The sequence below is a fragment of the Ceratotherium simum genome, chromosome 13 (genome assembly GCF_057802395.1).
Source record: "Ceratotherium simum simum isolate JZ-2026a chromosome 13, ASM5780239v1, whole genome shotgun sequence".
Taxonomy (NCBI): Eukaryota; Metazoa; Chordata; class Mammalia; order Perissodactyla; family Rhinocerotidae; genus Ceratotherium; species Ceratotherium simum.
In genome coordinates, this window is record NC_141912.1 from 36,182,556 (window position 1) to 36,201,502 (window position 18,947).

General features: G+C 46.5%; 1 protein-coding gene across 3 annotated transcripts in view; it reads right to left on the reverse strand.

The window, feature by feature from the left end:
* Positions 1 to 884: 884 nt before the first annotated feature.
* The window catches only part of ILRUN (inflammation and lipid regulator with UBA-like and NBR1-like domains), a 98,480-nt gene continuing 80,417 nt past the window's right edge, over positions 885 to 18,947 (reverse strand). For all 3 annotated transcript variants that reach the window (XM_004424245.3, XM_014782802.2, XM_004424244.3), the window contains one exon: positions 885 to 4,192. In XM_004424245.3, the coding sequence (XP_004424302.1) occupies positions 4,157 to 4,192 (36 nt within the window). In that variant the 3' untranslated portion in view covers positions 885 to 4,156. The remainder of the gene's footprint in view (positions 4,193 to 18,947) is intronic.

An 18,947-nucleotide genomic window follows, 5' to 3' on the forward strand; every position in this document is an offset into this window, starting at 1 on the left:
CTCTGATCTCACTTTCCCTTCAACATAGAGAGGTGATGATGTGACTGAGGACAAACTTGAATTCTGAGCTCTTAAGAGTGCTACAGACATGAAGAGATGGCACCACTGAACCCACCATTTGCTGTGTTATCTGCCAATTAAGTCTCTTTCATGCTGACCACCGTGTAACCCACCTCTCCATCTCCTGGCCAAGGTCATAGGCCTGGCTCGCATAAGTACATGGGGTAGATTCCAAGTTTGTCAGTTGCCTGGAGTGTGGTCGCCACCTGACTCCCAGGCTCCCAGGCCAGTCTGCAAAAACTTACCTAATCCATACTATACCAGAAGGAGCACCTAGAGCAACCAGGAACTATACCCAACAACCATGGGAAGATGCACTCCCTCTTCTAAATCTAGTATGCCAGGAGCCCAGTGGGGACTGAGGGGGAGGACTCCCCAGCTCAGCCCTGTCTGCTTTCCCAGTGGGAAAGATGCCTGTGCAGCTCTGCATTCTTCTGTGCTGGTCCTGTACCTGTGCTGTGTGCCTGACATAGTAAAGGCCCAAACAACACCTGCTGGCTGATCAACACTAACTTGGCCGGTACTTCTTATGTGCTGGGGATCGAGTGGTGCTCAACAGATGCATGGTACCCTGGGGACCTAAAGGCCATTGGAAGCAGTTTCCTCACCTTTCTGGTCATTGGGAGCCAGGAAGAGCAGCAGATCTAATTATAATCCCAGAATTGATTTCCCAAACATATAATGAAACTCAAGGTCTCAGTTTTCCCATTTGCAAAAGGGAGAGACCCAAAGACCAAAAAGTGCACAATACAGAGCCACCGGGGGGCCAGGCAGATACACAGAGGTCTCAGAGGCGCAATAAAACTCACTGACACACGTGAAAACAGGGTTTTGTGTGTTAATTTAATCATACAAATATTCATTTATACAGTAAGGAAAAAACCTCCTCAACTTCATCTCCTCCCAGGCACCCTGAGGCCCCACCACAAACGCCCACCCAGCTTGCTGGTACATACCATTGTCCAGGTGGAGGGGCAGCCACTGCTGCTCCAGCATTCACCCAAGGAAACAAAGGAAAGGCAAGGCAGGGTGGGGTGGGGAATCAGCTTGCATTTCTGAGCCCTGGCAATCCCACCATCCTCTCCTGCTGGGGCTCAGACTGAATTTGGGGAGGTGTTTCTCCTTGTGCCCACTTCCCACCTTGGCCACCCTCAGGCCACACACCAGCTGTCTTGGTGAGGTTCTCTCCAGGCTGGAAGTGCCTTTGATGGGCTTAAGGTTACAGCCAGTCCTTACTGGGGGTGAGAAGGCTGTTTCTTATAGAAAAATGCCCCGAATTCAACTGTCCCCATGGCAAAAAGAAAAAAAGGCATGCACGCGTGCACACACATCCACACACACCTCACTCCATGCACACAGACAGGTTCTTCCCAAGCCTGAGCCCCTCTGCCTTCTCCACTGGGCTCAGGCCCCTAAGGATGGTGCCTGCCTCACCTCCTGGGTGCCAGACACTGGTGGTCCTGCCCAGAGGCAGCCTGCCATTTGGTGACGAGTCCAAGAGGAGCAGGGACTAGTGGAGCTGAGAGGGTAGCCTCTACCACCCCACTAGGCAGAGGAGGAGATGGGCTCTAGGCATTGGCTCACAACCCAAACCAGTGAGAGGAGGCAGAATAAATGGTACTGATACCCTCCTGGTCCTGGGGGAGCCATGGACTCCCTCTGCCCCTACTCCAAGGCTTGTACTTGCTCTGGCCCTCTGCAAGGAGCACACCTCTCCAAGAATGTGTACAGAAATGGTTTGTTCTTGGGAGGGAAGCCAATGTGCTTGGGGACAGTTACCTTCCTGGGTGAGGGTGACTATAAGCAAGAGGAGGAGAAGGATGCTTCTGGCAGGGCCAGACCCACTGATGGTGGCCTATGAAGCCCTTGCTGAGGAACCACAGGCAGCCCCTCCTAGGAAACGGGGCAGGGACACCTAGTGTAGGGCAAACGAGCAAGCCAAGAAACCAGGGATGTAAAACCTCCCATGATTCTGCCAGGGGCAGCTGGAGACGTGCTGCTTTGAGGGCTATCAAGTGAGGAGAATGGCTGGGCATGTGTGGGCTCCAGGGCGGCAGTGTCCCAGGAGGTTGGCACCAAGAGCAGTGGCAATCTGGAGTTAATAGGGCCCTCAGACAAAAAGCCATAGTGAGCCCCTGGCTTGGGCCAGTGGTGGCCTGGGCACCTGGCAGGGACGCCCCTCTGCTTGGGAACAGGGCACTCATCGTGTGCATAGAAAGCGCGTGCTCCAGTGTTGAGCCCTAGTCCAGCCCCAGACCCAGCTGTACTGCCCTTCTCAGCAGGCTGGGTCCACCCTCCTCCCGGGCTTTTCCAGTGGACCAGTTTATTCCTTATTTTTTGGGGGGTGGGGAGGTGAAGGGGGAATTTCATACAAGCTTTTCTCCCACAATCAAGCTTTAAAAAACAACAGTCTCAGAAGAGAATGAGGAGGAACAAACAACACACATTTTTGGAACTCAGACACCCAGACAGAGACAGACAGGCAGGCAGACCCTCACCCACACCCAGGCTATATGACCCCTTGCAGCCGCTTATCAGCTGGTCTCCCTGCTTGTCTCACACCCTCAGGGTGGGTGGGGGTGTGGTAACAGGCAGGCGACCCTGCAACCGCACCCTAGATCCATATCCCTGGCTATCAAACCAACCACGACTTGAGGGAAGGAAGGGGTGAGAAGAGAAGAGGGACTTTGCATATTCTTGTATCTTTGGCAGACAGCTGTTCTGGCCTGGTTCAAGCTTCCCATGGAGATATCCACATCTCAAACTGCTCAGATGCCAGTGGGGCCACCTGCCCAAGTGAGAAGCCAGCCAATCAGCCTCTGCTTGGCTGGGCTGCCCCTCACTCACCACCTCCCAATAATCAAGCATCCTGCTCAGGGCAGGGGTCCCCTCATTTCCATCAAAATGTGGTCTCCAAGATCACGTACTCAGTAACTGTGGCCCTTCCCCATGGTAAATTCCCCATTCAGGGCTGTATTTTCATACCTTAACAGTCAGCCTCCATTAAAAGGCTGTGAGAACACCACAAAGGACAAGTGGAGGGAAACACGGGGAAGGGAGTTGTGTGACAACAGAGAAGCATGGGACATCTTCACACTCGCCTGCTGCACACTCGCTGGTGAGCTGCACCAACACCCATGTGTATGTGCACATGGCACAAGCATATACCCAGCACAGAGGCACTGTTCCCAGAGCAAATGGGAGCCACTGTATATGAAAAATCCAAAAGAGCAGTAGGCATGATGGCGTTTCTCTCTGCCAAGAGAAACATGGAAGAAAAGCAATTTGAGTTGTTACCAGTGTGTGCAGAAGGACACCTCTCGGCCTCAGAAACTCCTACGTCACCCAAGATCTATCCTCAAGGCTTCCTCTGCTGGCCACACAGGGAAGTTTGGTCTTCAGAGAAGTTCTGATGGTAACAAGCCACAGGGTTGATGAATACAAATGTCAAAGGTGTAAATCAACAGAAGATTAAAGAGAAAAGAATAGGAAAAGGGTGATAACTCATTGGCTGATGCCATTAAAAACAAATGGGGTCAGAGACTCCTGGAGTCATGTGGCACGGCAGATGTCCTCCTGTAGCACTGACCCGCAGAGTCCCCAAACATGCCACGCCAGCTTTTAACCTGAATCGCTTCCAGAGCAAGCAGCTATTCTATAAAGAGTATGTTATCCCTTATCTAAAAAAATAAAAGTGGGGAAAGAGGGGAAAAAAATTAACATGTGCTCAAAACTACAACCTGTCTGTAGGCAAAATAATTTTTGTTTAAAAAGATGGCTTTTTTCCCCCATTTTAAACTTATTTTCCCTTCCCGAGTGACCTAACGATTTGTTAGACTGGCGCCTAATAAACAAAACCCAAGGTGGCTGCATGGATTTCTTCTTGGTAGCCTCAACACCATTCCTGCGATTCAGCATTCACACATGCATACTGAGTTTACTCAAAACTAGTCTGTTCTGCTTCTTCCTCTTCTTCCAGGATGGGGGTCAGAGCCAGGGGTCTGTACGATGTGGTCTGCAATCCAGAGGAACCCCTTGCCCTCCCCCGCAAAGTCAGGCCTTCTGTCTTTTAATTTTTCTTCTTGCTGACACCCGTTTAAGACTGGCCGAAGGGGTAAGGCCCGTGGAGCCCCTAGAAGAGAGTGAACACAGTCAGTAATGGTAGACATAGCAGGTAAAATCTGACAACCAAACCAAGTGAAAGAATCTATGGTTCCCAGTGAGCCAAAAGGAAGCGCCAAGGCACAGAAAAGGCCTGAAGGTTGTCCTTGCCATGCAAAACCTCAGGAGGTCAAATACTAGCACATTTCAAGTTGCTATGTGTTCTCACTCAATCATGCCATCCAGGGGAGAGACTCCTCATCTTTCAACTTCTAGATCAATGGTGCCAACTTTCCTTCACCCATGTCACAAAGCCTTCCTTCCTTCTTGACAACACTGTCCAAACCTCTCTGCTAAAGATCCTTGTACACCATTTTCTGCACCTTCAGATGTAGGCTACTGCTGGCTAATGACACTTATATCAACAACAAAAACACTACAGCAGAAACAGTGACTGTCTACTGGGCACCCAGGTACCAGGGATGGTACTAGGAGCTTTGAACACATTGTTTTTAATCTGCCCCTGGAAGCCAGGTGAGTGTTATTACACCCATTTGACTGCTGCCCATCTGACTGCAGAGACTAAGAGACTTGTTCAAAGTCACATGTGTAGTAAAGGGCAGAGCCAAGATTCAAAGCTAAGTCTGATCTTCGTTCTCCCCACATTGCTTCTCCCTTGCCACATGAGGGTAAGGTTTATTCCAAATTCCCAAAGGCACTGCTGTGCTGCTTGGTTGGGTAGAAAAGGCTTCAGAGTCTCACTTTCCTCTTATATTAAGAACCAGACACCAAGATGTGCCAACACCAAAAGCAGCTGCATGAACTCATTGGAAGGTGACCTGTGCTTCCCTCCACCTTCCCCCCTCCTCCCAGAGTATGCTTCTTGGAAAGACCCAGTCAATGCCAAGACCTAGGAGGGCAAAAGTAACAGTGACCAGCCTCACTAGGGTCCTAAACTCCAAACTGACCCAGAAGCAGCAGGGCCCTTGGACCAAAGGGACCAAATGGGCATGCAGAGCAGGCACCTCAGCCGTAACCAAGACAGGTGACCACAAGGGTTTCCCAACGCTTGACAACTACCTAAAGAATCCTGAATCTAGGCACAACTCGGGGTGAGGAGGACAAGAATGACTGAGGTGATGTTTTTCATTAGCTTAATGGGATGTAGGCAGAATTTGAACATGACACATTTCTTTGAAAATAAATAAAAGTGCTTAGTTGCAGGGCTGCCAGTGATTGAATCCCTTTTCAGTATGACTTTGTTTTGTTTGCTGCAATCTCCCCAGCACCTAGCATGGCGCCTGGCCCTTAGCAGGCACCCAGTAAGTATTGGTTGAATTAATAACTGAAAGAGGACAGGTATTTCTCAGACTACTACTTGGAGTGTCAGACCCCTCTAAGTCACAGGAATATCAGCTGTTTCAGAACCAAGTTTTTAAACAGCTGCTTAGGCCTAGGGACATAAGTGTCTGGGTTATGCCATCCATCTGGTCACAGCCTCCTGGGGCCCAGGAGAGGCTGGGCTCTCTGGAGGTGGTTAGCTGGGGATGCATAACCCTCACAGTTTCCACTGCAGTGCAATGCAGGTCATGCAGAACTGGGAGAAGGAGATCTGGGTTCTGCTCCTGGCTTTGCACCAGCTCACCAACTGACCTTAAGTAAGGTCCTGTCCACTCACAGGATCCTGTGAGGCTCCTCCTTAAATCTTTCCAGATTTAAGGTTCTAGGAGTCGACACAAAGTGCTTGGGGCTAAGGAGGCTGAAAAACAGTATTCCAAGAAAAAAAATGCGCTTTCGTCACGCTATTAGGCTAGAGGTCAAAGCTGCCAAGAACAAGGAACATGAGACTAAAGTGTCCATAGTTTCTTCAGTAGAAAGCACTGAAATTGCTTTTGCTCCTCCCCCTCTCCCCCATATAAAGCCTCAAAAGACTAGGAGTATGTCTGAAGCTGCTTGGTGGTTACCACTGAACAAAAAGTCCTGAGGAGGTAAATTTGGGGGATGGGCAGGCCAACACTGGCGAGCAACAACTATGAGCCAGGTGCTGCTGTAGCACTTGAATATGTTCTCTTTAATTCTCACAAAGATCCACTGAGACAAGTATGATCTCCAAGTTCAGAGAGGTGAGGTAACCTGGTCAAGCGCACAGAGCTGGAAAGTAGAGCAGTGGTGTCTAAAATGCCAAATGCCACAGTCTGCCAGCCCTGAGCCAACCATGCCTCCAGCAGGCAAGCCAAGGCTGTCACTATCTCAGTAGCCATGGCACCTACCCACTCAGTCGAATGTGGGCTGGGGTAGCAAAGGGCTCTCAGGCTTCATTTTGCAGGGCCTGGTTGGAGAGTCACACACACCAGAGGTGGAAAGTAATAGATGCTTAAAACAAGCTGCTCTCAGTACTTTCCAACAACATTCATTCATCCAGAGCAATCCAAGGAAAGCAATAAAGGCTTAGATTCCCCTAAGATTTAGAACCAATACAATGCTCAAAGGTCTCTGTGCAGGAAAAAAAGCACAGAGAAAAGAAAACCCGAAAAACAAACAACATTTGTTTTCTATGAAATATTTTCCCTTTTATCCTAAATTTAACTGCTTTCCAGACCAAAGCTCCACACACTTCACATGGGCCTTTCAAAAGCAAGTACTAGCCTGTGACTTGTCTGGAATGCTTGGAGAAGGGAGTTCATGACTTTGCCAAGGTGCTGTTGCACAGTCTCATTTTACAGACAAATAAAATGGGTCCTACGCAATTGGCAGAGAGAGGAATAAAGACATGAGCATTTTCCGATTTCCATTTGAGTGCCCCAGCCCTTAGATCATTCAGTGTGGTATTTAACTAGCTTAGATGATGGAGTCATCATTGATCCTCTATTTACTGACTGAGATTCCGTGCCTTTTGGAAAGAAAAATGCTACGTAATTCCCTTTCACCCAGAGAATGGCATATGGAGTTGTTGATGTTTAATTGGCACAGAAAGGTGGCTTGAGGAACAAGCTCTATTTTCCTCCCTCCCAAATTAACTATCATCACTTCAAGAAAGGGAGAGGGAGCCAATCCCATTTCGAAAGCACTTCATCATCTAGACTCCCCACATGCAGGATTATAGGTGTCACAAGTGGATGACGGAACAGAGGCAACGCAACATCAGTTGTAGGGGAAAAGCTTGGCAGAGAGGCCAAGAACAGCTTGTCCAGGGCATCTTACGGCAGGAAGCCAAGAAGTAAGCACCTTTCCTGACAGTGGGATGGAGGTATATTCAAAATGGGAGACCCACCCACATTTTAGGTTCCCCTGGAGTTCCAAGACCCAACGTAACAGGTTCTGGTGGCTAATGTCTCCAACCCTAGCCTAAAAGTAAAGTTGGGCAAAACAGATAATGTTCACTCTCTGCTGGGGCCTAGAAACTCTTCAACTTTTATCTGTAGGAAAAGCAAATGCCAAATATATATATATTTTTTTGTGAGGAAGATCAGCCCTGAGCTAACATCCATGCTAATCCTCCTCTTTGTGCTGAGGAAGACCGGCTCTGAGCTAACATCCACCGCCAATCCTCCTCCTTTTTTTCCCCTAAAGCCCCAGCAGATAGTTGTATGTCATAGTTGCACATCTTTCTAGTTGCTGTACGTGGGACGCGGCCTCAGCATGGCCCGAGAAGCAGTGCGTTGGTGCCCGCCCGGGATCCAAACCCGGACCGCCAGTAGTGGAGCTTGGGCACTTAACCGCTAAGCCACGGGGCCGGCCCCCAAATTTTTTTTTTTTTTTTTTTTGTGAGAAGATCAGCCCTGAGCTAACATCTGACGCCAATCCTCCTCTTTTTTCTGAGGAAGACTGGCCCTGAGCTAACATCTGTGCCCATCCTCCTCTACTTTACATGGGACGCCACCACAGCATGTATGTCAGTGAGTGCCCGGGATCTGAACCGGCGAACCCCGGGCGGCTGCAGCGGAGCACTCGCACTTAACCGCTTGTGCCACCGGGCTGGCCCCAAATATTTTAACTACCCTGGCATCACTGACATCTCTCCTGTAACAGTCATACCACTACTAATAAGGAAAACAGACCAAGAGACAGATGCATCAGATGGTACTACAGAGCCCTGAATTAAACTCTGAATCAAGCAAAAAATTGAAGCCATCACAGCAGGATCACAAAACTCGGGGAGTCTGATGTACAAGGCCACCCTCCTCTCTATGAGGAATCACTTCTCACCACATAGGGAATCGCAGCAAGGCTGGATTTATCCCTGTCAACAGAAGGTATGAATAATCAAACCCAGAAAAGAACTCCTGTATCTGACTTCAGGTCTAAAGGCCAGTTCCCCAGGGCCTACCCAACTTGCATAGAAATGGGTTTTCAAAGGCACTGTTTCTTGGAGCAGCCCCCCTGCTGCTAGGGGACAAGTGTTCCTGGTGAAGGAGAGACAGCTTTTAGGTCCACGGGGGTTGAGATGTTGCCTGTTTGTCTCAGCCTCCCTTAAACTTTTCACTGAACAGCTGTCACAGCCGTGAGCCCTGGGATCTAAGGTCTACTTGGCTACAGGGCAAGTGAGCTCTCTCTCAAAGCACAGAAGCTCCATATTTGCCAGCTAAGACAGAGGAGCCTCCCTGGTTGCTGGTGTCTGGGCAGAGATCTTGGCCTCAAGCCAGCTGAATGATTACAGTAGTTGGGCCAGGTCCTCAACTGCACTTCCATGATGGGATAACTACTGCAAGCCATAATTTGGCTCATTCTCTAAAATATTTTTAAAAGAGAACATTTATAGACATAAAAGATAAGCTCAATCTCATTCATCACAATCTTTTTTTTTTTTTTTCTGGAAAAGATTTGCCCTGAGCTAACATCCGTTGTCAGTCGTCCTTTCTCTCTCTCTTTTTCCCCTCTCCAAAGCCCCAGTACACAGTTGTTGTATATTCTAGTTGTAGGTCCTTCGAGTTCTTCTATGTGAGCCACCACCACAGCATGGCTACTGACAGACAGTGGTGTAGTTCCGTGCCCAGGAACCAAACCCAGCTGCTGAAGCAGAACACACCAAACTTTAACCACTAGCCTATCAGGGCTGGCTCCATCACATCTCTTGAAAGGACAATTTAAGATCTAGTACTTGTGATCTTGTTCTCAAAGCAAACCTAAAAATAGCAACTAGCTCTCTGGTTTGTTTTTCACGATAGTTTATATTGTGAAATATATAGTTTCACAGTTGCTCCTGTAGAATAGCAGGATCACTCCCAGCAAGTGATTTGGTTATCACTGATCTTACGTGTGTATCTGCTAGATCTAAAAGTTCTTCCTAAAATTACACAAAAATCAAAATAACTTTTCCAAGAAGGAGTACTAAAAACTGTCACTGAGTGAAAACATTAACTATATGCTAAAGTACTAAAAAACAGGAAACTAGTTTTGTTTCAGCTAGAACATTTTTAACAAGTTTATTCATCAATTTTCAACAGTAAGAAGTGTTATCAGAAGAGCAAGCTGCCCTTTTATGAGGGTGGAACCTGTTTCTGCCAATTATTTCTGCCTTGCACACAGTAAGACTCAATTATCAGTAAAATGAACAAATAGGGGGCTGGCCCCATGGCGTAGTGGTTAAGTTCAGCGTGCTTCACTTTAGCAGCCCTGGTTCATGGGTTCAGATCCCAGGCGCGGACCTACACCACTCATCAGGCATGTTGAGGCAGCAACCCACATACAAAATAGAGGCAGACTGGCAACAGATGTTAGCTCAGGGCTAACCTTCCTCACCAAAAAAAAAAAAAGAAAGAAAAATGAACGAATGAACTGTGAAATGTTCTGTTTTTTGAACTTCCAGGAAATAAAAAAGCAGGCTGAAATTCCTAGTGAAACAAGGATGCCTTCTGAGGGCTTTCTGGGTTACTGTTTGTCTATATGAAAGTTTCTTTTTTAGAGAAAACATACGGAAACTTTCACATACCTATTTTTATTTTGCTTTTATTTTGTGATTTGATTTAAATAAATAAAAAGGTTTACAAAGGTTAATAAAAAGACAGGAGCGGTTTGCTGCATGGCTGTAAAATACATGCTCTCCCGGTGTATACTGATAGCAGCATCAGATAACACCACAAGGGCCTTTCTCCCTCTCCTCATTTCCTGGGCCAGTCCCCATCAGTGCTTCACCCACCTAGTGCTCCTTTTGTATCACTTATGAACACTGAAGGCAAACACAGAAGAATAGGGTTTAGTACTAAGTTCTGTTCTGATCCTGTACTGCAAACATGGTGTGGTGAGGCCCAGCTCACAAGGCTGGCTTGGCTGGCAAGGGCCAGAGACTGACCAAGCCCTGATCAAACCCGTTAGTCTCTCATTAATTAGAAATAAAATAAAGTCTGTACTGGAGTAACGGGAGGGCAGTGAGGACTCTCCCAGGAGTACTCAAACCAGGGCCCTTCCCTTGAGGGCTGCCGACCACTCAAGGAGGCTCAAAGTGGTATAGCAGGGCCACATCAGCATGACGGGAACTTCTGCAGATGCTTCAACACTGGTGTTCAAGCCACTTTCATGTGACTGTCCCCAAAATTTCAAAGGTGTATTTGATGCACTGGCTGAGGATGAGTGTGAGAACCAGCCAAAGAAAAGAAAATAAACCTACTTTTATGCATGAGGGCTGATCATGGGGCAGGCTCAGTTCACAGCCTTCTGGCTGTGCCAAAACTGTGCTTAAAAGCTTGACTCAGTTATAAGTGCACTGAACTAATTTTCTGTGTTTGTTTGTTTGAGGAAGATTAGCCCTGAGCTAACATTTGTTGCCAATCCTCCTCTTTTTTTGCTGAGGAAGACTGGCCCTGGGCTAACATCTGTGCCCACCTTCCTCTACTTTATATGGGATGCTGCCACAGCATAGCTTGATAAGTGGTGCGTAGGTCCACACCCAGAATCCAAACCTGTGAACCCCAGGCCGCCGAAATGGAGTGTGCAAACTCAACCGCTACGCCACTGGGCCAGCCCCACTGAACTAATTTTTTAAAAGCCCTATAAAACCATTTTTTATACCTACCTCTGTAATACAATTTTCTGTTACTCTTAACTAACTTCTACAGTCCTGCAGGGTACCTTCTTATCTATCCATCCATCCTCCCTCTACCCATCCATCCAATCCTTCATCATGCATCCTTCATTCTTCCTCCCTCCATCATCCATCTTTCCATCCTCCCTCCATTCTTCCTGTCATTCATCCTCCCATCCATCCAAAGCTTCTATGGCCAAAGGCAACTCCCAGAGCCTTCACCTACTCCCTGACAAATCAAGAAAATCACTGTGAAGAAGAAAACTCAAACATAACTGTTAATGAAAACACATTATTTAAATTTCTACAAAGAGGAGGATACTGGCTGAGTTCAACTTCTCCTTTCAGTGAAGACTTCAGAAAAAGCTATCTGCTATCTGGAATTCTAGCCCCAAAGATCTCATGTAATAGCAAGGGTGACAGAATCTAGGTGGGATGCTGGCAGACAGAGCTCTCCCATGGCCATCTCCTAGGGCAGAGGGGATTCCTAAAAAGGAAGAAAGAACTGATAAGAATCTCACTGAGGAGGACATCCAAAAGGAGAAAAGCTTATCCAAGTTCCTAGCCATGTCACCACTGGTGCTGCACTGTGGGAATCCTGCTGAGGCACAGGGTGAGGCTGCTGGTCCCATTTCCTCTCAGAATTTCTATTCAAGCTCCTGTACCCTTCTGTTAACTACAACTACCCTTTCCTTACATGTTATCATCTTCCCCCCTCTCTTTTACAATTAATTCACAGCATCACCCCACCCACCCTTACGACCAATGGCTGGCTGATTGAGGGAGGAGAAAAAATTGTCCCTCCTCGGTCCCATTCAGCCATATTTGGTTTCTTCTTGCCACACCCCTGCTCAAAAGTATTGTTGGCACTGTTTCCTTTCACATGAAAAGTGAACTCTCCTTTGCTTGGCTTTCAAAGGTCTTCTTCCAAAATTCACCCCACCCTCTTTAAGCACACCTCACTCACCACAGTCAGGCTGGCCAGCATCCCGTGAACACACCCTGCCTGTGGTTGCTCTGCCTTCCTGCATGTGGTTTCTCTTCTCTCCAACTCAGTTTGAATCTATTACCCACCTAGGTATCACTTTCCTGGCTACTCCAAACCTCACTGCCTTCCCCTTCCTCCAAACTCCTACGAGCACTTAAAAGTCAACTGGAACTCAATATACTCCATCTTTACTGGCTCTCATTCGTTCCTATGAGCTAGTCACATCTATGTACTCAGATAGTAAATTCTTTGAAGATAAGGATTAGCACAGGCTAAGCACCTAGGGGGCCTCACTTATTGACTAAATAATAGCAAGGCTATCTCGTGTAAAGCAAACAGTTCTACTGCCCTTGGGCAGTAAAATCACAGCAAAAAGCCCAAGACCCTCAAGCCTTTGCAGGCGAATGTCCACAGCTTTGGAAAGGGTCTCACTTTCAGCTGAGCTCTAAGGAAGACCAAATTTTCCCCCTGAGCTACAACATCATCTCTTAATCTTACATTCTGCACCTGGTCCTGCTAGAAAACAGTTACAGCAGACTTAGCTGAGAACAAGTCATTTGAAACCTGAACATATATACCAGGAGACAAATTCTCACGTTTTTGAATTACAGTTATCTGCTTGAACCTATAATTTCACTAGTTCTACTTTGAGAACTTTTTATTTATTTATTTATTTATTTATTTATTATTTCTTTGTTGTTGAGGAAGACTGGCCCTGAGCTAACATCTGTTGCCAATCTTCCTCCTTTTTTTCCCTCCCCAAAGCCCCAGGAGATAGTTGTATGTCATAGCTGTACATCCTTCTAGTTGCTGTATGTGGGACGACGGCTCAGCACGGCTTGACAAGCAGTGTACAGGTCCGCACCCAGGATCTTAACTGTTGTGCCACTGGGCCGGCCCTGAGAACTTTTATCAGAAATTAAAATGCTAAATTTAGAGTATAGGTAAGAGAATGCGTCCTTACAACTAAAATAAAATATGCTGGTAATCTTGAGAACACTAGCTCCGTTTCAGCTACAAGACTGCCCAGCATCAGACCAATCTAAAACAATGCTCAGAGCCCCAAAGCAAATAAATTGGAGCTGAACAGCTTTGAAGCTGTTGAGGTACAAAAGGGAAAGTTCCTGGAGGTACTTTTTATTCTCAGATAGTAATGTTACAAACAACAAAAGACATTTCAAGGCTCACAGTGTTTGCTTAATTTATTTTTAAAATGCACACATGACCCATGCCAATGCAAACACCATTGGCTAGGAGGACTTGACTGGATCCGCTGGGTTTTCAAAAGAGAGTCAACGTAGTATCTATCAAGCCAGAGTCTCCTGGCAAACTCCTTCTTGGACAGAATGTGCTAATCTGTCAGTGAATGGGGGCAGGTTCTTCAGTTGCTCTGCATTGCTTCCTCCTTCGCCACATATTTTTGTAGCTCCTAAAGGAGGTCTCTACAACCTGACACTAAGTGTAAAACCACCTTCAGAGAACAGCTAACAAATTGCTTCTGCCAGCAAACTTCATCACAGTGTGGTCTAGAAGAACATTAGACTCAAACTAGGTTCCTGAGTTCCAGCCCATGCCCACCCTCACTGTGTTGTGTGAATGTCAGCAAGTCACTTACAACCTTCTTACTCTTTTGTCAAGCGAAAAGTGTAACTACAAAAGTCACAAGAGTGCTATGAATTAATAATAAGAATAAATGAAGTAAAGGTGCTTTGGATAACATGAAGTGGTTTGTTTACATGTCAGACAGAGAGTATTAAGCTCAGTTCCTGGACCTCTTCTCTATCTATACCAGTGGTTCACAAGTAGGGGAATTTTGCCACCCCTCTGGGGACAATCTGGCAATGTCTGAAGACACTTTCAGTTGTTACACTCTGGGGTGGGGACGTACTACTGGCATTTAGTGGGTCAAGGCCAGGGATGCTGTTAAACATCTTACAATACATAAGACACGCCCTTCTAGTTGCTCAGGCCACAAACCTTGGTGTCATCCTTTACTCTCTTCTCTCCTACATCCCCTTCCAACACATTAGCAAATCCTGTTAGCTCTAGCTACAAACTAGACCCAGACTCGGACCACTTCTCCTACCTCTGCTGACACTCGGGTCCAAACCACTTACTCTCTTCACCTAGATGATTGCACTAACTTCCCTGTTGGCCCCCTACTTCTATCCTTGCCCTGTATTCTCCTCATGAGAGCCAGAGCGATCCTTTAACAACACCGTCAGACCACTTCATTCCTCTGCTCAAACCCCTTTAATGGTTCCCTTTGTCCCTCAGAGCAAAACCCCAAAGCTTTAACAAGGGCCCAGAAAGCCCTCCATGACCTGGTTTTTGTCCTCTGACTTCATTGCCCTCCACTGTCCTTTCCCCCCTCACTCAGTTCCTTGAACAAACCAGATAAACTTTCACCTCAGGGCTTAGACGGCTGTCCCTCTGCCTAAAACATTCTTTCTCCAGATAGCCTTTGCAGACACAAAACCCAAATTTAAAGGGAGTAAGATAGCCCCTAAGTATGTCCTAGTTCTAAAATACTAAATATGTTCAAAGGGAGATTTTAAATTTGTTCCAGAAAAATAAAACTCCACAGACTGTATCTTTTGGTCACAACCAAGGAATATAGACAGGTTTTGTGACTTCAAGAGGTATAGGTGTGGGCCGGCCCTGTGGCTTAGCGGTTAAGTGCGCGCGCGCTCTGCTACTGGCGGCCCGGGTTCGGATCCCGGGCGCGCACCGATGCACCGCTTCTCCGGCCATGCTGAGGCCGCGTCCCACATACAGCAACTAGAAGGATGTGCAGCTATGACATACAACTATCTACTGGGGCTTTGGGGAGAAAAAAAAAAAAGGAGGAGGATTGGCAATAGATGTTAGCTCAGAGCCGGTCTTCCTCAGCAAAAAGAGGAGGATTCATGGATGTTAGCTCAGGGCTGATCTTCCTCACAAAAAAAAAAAAAAAAGAGGTATAGGTGTTGCTGTCACAACAGTGAGTTAATGGAAATTTCAATGTCAACAAAAAACTAAACCCACGTGACCACGGAAGTTCTAGGGAATCTTTTCCCTTCCTGGATGCTAGAGAGAAAGGCTGATTTCTGTAGCTTCCATAATAGCTTGTGGGGAGAGGGGGTTTAGTAGTAGAGAAGTCACATAACATTTGGTCAATAATTGGCTTGATCCTCATTTGAAATGCAGGAGTACAGTATAGAAAGCATGCTCTCCCTAGCCCACAGCTATTAGCTCAGCTGATAAAAATGTGCACTTGAACATTACTTGTAATTGGGAAGCAATGTAGTGCACTACATTGTAGTAAGAGAGCAGGCTCAGGACTCAAAAACAACTGCTTTTGTTTGTATCCTGGTTTTACCACTTTCTAGCTGCACGACCTTGGGCCAGTCATCCAATCTGTGTAGCTCAGGTCTCAACAACTGTAAAGGGGATAACAACAGCGCCTGTATCGTAGTACTATTGTGTGGACTAAGTGAAGTAATGCGTGTCAAACACTGAGCCTGCTGTCTCTGGGGAAGAAATACTGGGAGTTGGGAGGTAGGGAGGTGACCAGTGTTTTTTGCAATAAGCTTTGTAGAACTACTTGGCTCCTTAAACTATGTACATTGATAATTTTAACAATAAAAATTAAATTTAAAAAGTCCTTAGCACATGGGGCTGGCCCGTTGACATAGTGGTTAAGTTCGCAGGCTCTGCTTCAGCAGCCCAGGGTTCGAAGGTTAGGATCCTGGGTGTGGACCTACACACCACTCACCAAACCATGCTGTGGCAGCATCCCACATAAAAAAACAGAGGAAGGGCCGGCCCTGTGGCTTGGTGGTTAAGTGCGCGCGCTGCAATGCTGGCGGCCCGGGTTCGGATCCCGGGTGCGCATCGAGGCACCACTTCTCCGTCCATCCTGAGGCCGAGTCCCACATGCCGCAACTAGAAGGATGTGCAGCTATGACATACAACTATCTGCTGGAGCTTTGGGGGGAAAAAATAAAATAAATAAAATCTTTAAAAAACAGAGGAAGACTGGCACAGATGTTAGCTCAGGGACAATCTTCCTCAAGCAAGAAGAGGAAGAATTGGCACAGATGTTAGCTCAGGGCCAATTTTCCCCACCAAAAAAAAAAAAAAGTCTTCAGCACAGTGGCTGGCACATAGTAAGTGCTCAATAAATGGCAGTTTTACAGTTCTGATTACTGTACTTTCACTGGCCTCTGCCCAGGAATAGCATGCTTTTGCTACTTGTCCCTTGCCAGAGAAGAACACAAGCTGGATAAAATACCAAGCGACACAAGTTTTCCTTCCAGCTTCTCTCTGAGCCATCTTTAAAGCTTCCATGGAAAGGGTCTACATCTGAGAACGAAGATTCAGGTTTCATGGCAGTGTGAAGGTTACACTGCCCTCTATCGCTTCACATACCATCAGCCCAACTAAGGACACCAACCACCTGCCTTCTGGTCAAATTCACTACCCTCTGAACTGGGCGAATGTTGGGCTCAATTCCCTTAAGTTGCCCCAAACCCATACCTTATTATTATGTTAAACTTGCTGGCTACTTCAAAGTAGATAATAAGATCCACAAGCTATCATAACCTCAGGCCTTTTTAGCAAAAGATTTGCCTTTTCCAAACCTCCCCCTGTAACCTCTACTACAATTTCTAAACCCTCACCTGAACAGAGGGAAAATAGCTCTTCTATGCCTTAGTCAACACAGATAGCAGCAGGTCAGAAGAGAGTTGATTTCGGATGTAATAAAAGCAAACTGACTCCTCTAGCCCCAGATTCAAAATTTACTAATAAAGCGTGTCAGAGAGAGAGAGAGGAAAAGGAGCAGGTGGGAACGTGGGCAGGCAGGGCAGATGCACTCAGCAGTGGCTGACGCTGGAGGAGTGCGATGAACCTCCCCACAAAGATAATAACAAGTTTCTCCTTCTGAACTAGCACTTGGCGGAAGTAATAACAGTGGTTCAGACGGTAATCCAGTTTAAAGGAGGAGTACTGTATGACATATACCAGCTCCAAACATTTTTTTAAGTAAGAATAAACAAAATAAGAGCCATAGTCCAAGTAACAAAATAAAATGAATTTGGGATTCTTCTCAGCTCCCTCACTGTAAATTATTACTCTTTTAGAGAAAGGAAGTAAAGCACTTGGCTGCCCTAAAGAACAGCCCCTTGGTTTCTGCCAGCCACACTCTTATTCCCAGCTGTCCTGAATCAGACCATTTGGTTGGTATCTTACCCCTCTGTAAGGCCTTCTTAGAAAACAGAGATTTAAAAAATTACTGGCCCACAAGAAAAAGAAGTAGCTCATTTAACAAGGCCTTATTCTCCTTCCTCACCTCTATAAATTGTTTTTCACTACTCTCACACTGTCCAAATAGAAGCTATCCTGGCCTCCAGAGATGAGTCAGAGAGCTGGAATTCATGGCAAGACTAGCCTTTTCAATAGAGTGAGCACCTATCCTACTATGACCCTTTGTCCTCAGAGGCTCTTGAGCTAGTCACATAAAAAGGGTTCATTAAAACAGCACCTAACCTTCACCAATACTTGATAGGACTGTTCACCCGGGACAGGTCAGCCACAATTGAGCTGACAATGAAGCCAGCCAACTTCTAACAAAAGAGCAAGGAGTCAGATTTATGAATCTTTGGAGCAGGTCAGCATACACTTACTTTCCTGACTCCCTCTGACAGCTCTTACACAGGGAGAGGTCAGGCCGTCTGGACTATGGGATGGAGCTAGGGCAGGTGTTCCCACCCAGAGCTTCCCCCGAGGCATGGAGCACTGAGTCCAGAGAGCTTATAGTTTTTCAAGGGAAAAACCAGCTGGGGAAGGGCTCTAGGGGTGTCCAGTTCCTGGCACTGACAGATGTCCCACTATGTTGACATATCCACCCAGCCCTCATAGAGCAGGTGCATGAAGCAATCTTTTCATGTCATCCTACCAACCTTAGCAAGTTAAACTATAACTATGGAGACAGCAGGAAACTATATCTGCGTACTAAAACCGTGGTCATGGGCTTCCAAGAGCCTCATGTTCTTTCCCAGCCTTAATGGCAGGCAGGGAATTTCTTTAGAGTAAATCAAATCTATTGCCAACTCAGTGATCCCTGACACCAGGGCATCAGGAACTCCTCCTACCCATCCAATAAAGATGGCACCTGGAGTGAACTGAAAACACGTGCCCCAACTCTAGAGTCCCAAGGGTCTCTCTCATCCTTTCCACTCGTTCATAAATAAGAGTGCTATTTATTATAAACACCACATGGTTTGTGCACCCCGAGAGTTATAAAAACAGTTTTTATTTTTATCAACCAGGAAAAGAATTCACTACTTTAAAGACTCAACAAATAGGGGAATTCTTCAAAAAGAAGATGCCACAGGCAATCCTCAGTTTACTTTAGAGCCACTTATCTTATTTCAACTCTGCTTCTTTCATGCCTTGATGATAGTGAGCATCAAAGCAGTTAATGCTTTGGCTCAACACAGCCTCCAGCCCAACAGGAGGATCTAGGAAAAGCCCAGGTTCACCTACTAGGAAATATGTTTTAGTAATGTGGCACCTAGATTTGAATCCCAGCTTTGCCTCTCACTAGCTGTGTGGTACTGGGCAAGTTACTTAGCCCCTCAGAGCTTTGGTTTTCTTATCAAAAAATTAGATGATACATGAAAAGTACTTGGCAGCACACCTGGCACATAGGAACAGTTAAAAATAACTCTGATATATACCTGATCTCATCACTTTGTCAAGTATACCCTTCAGAACCCCAAGCATGTCTGTCTT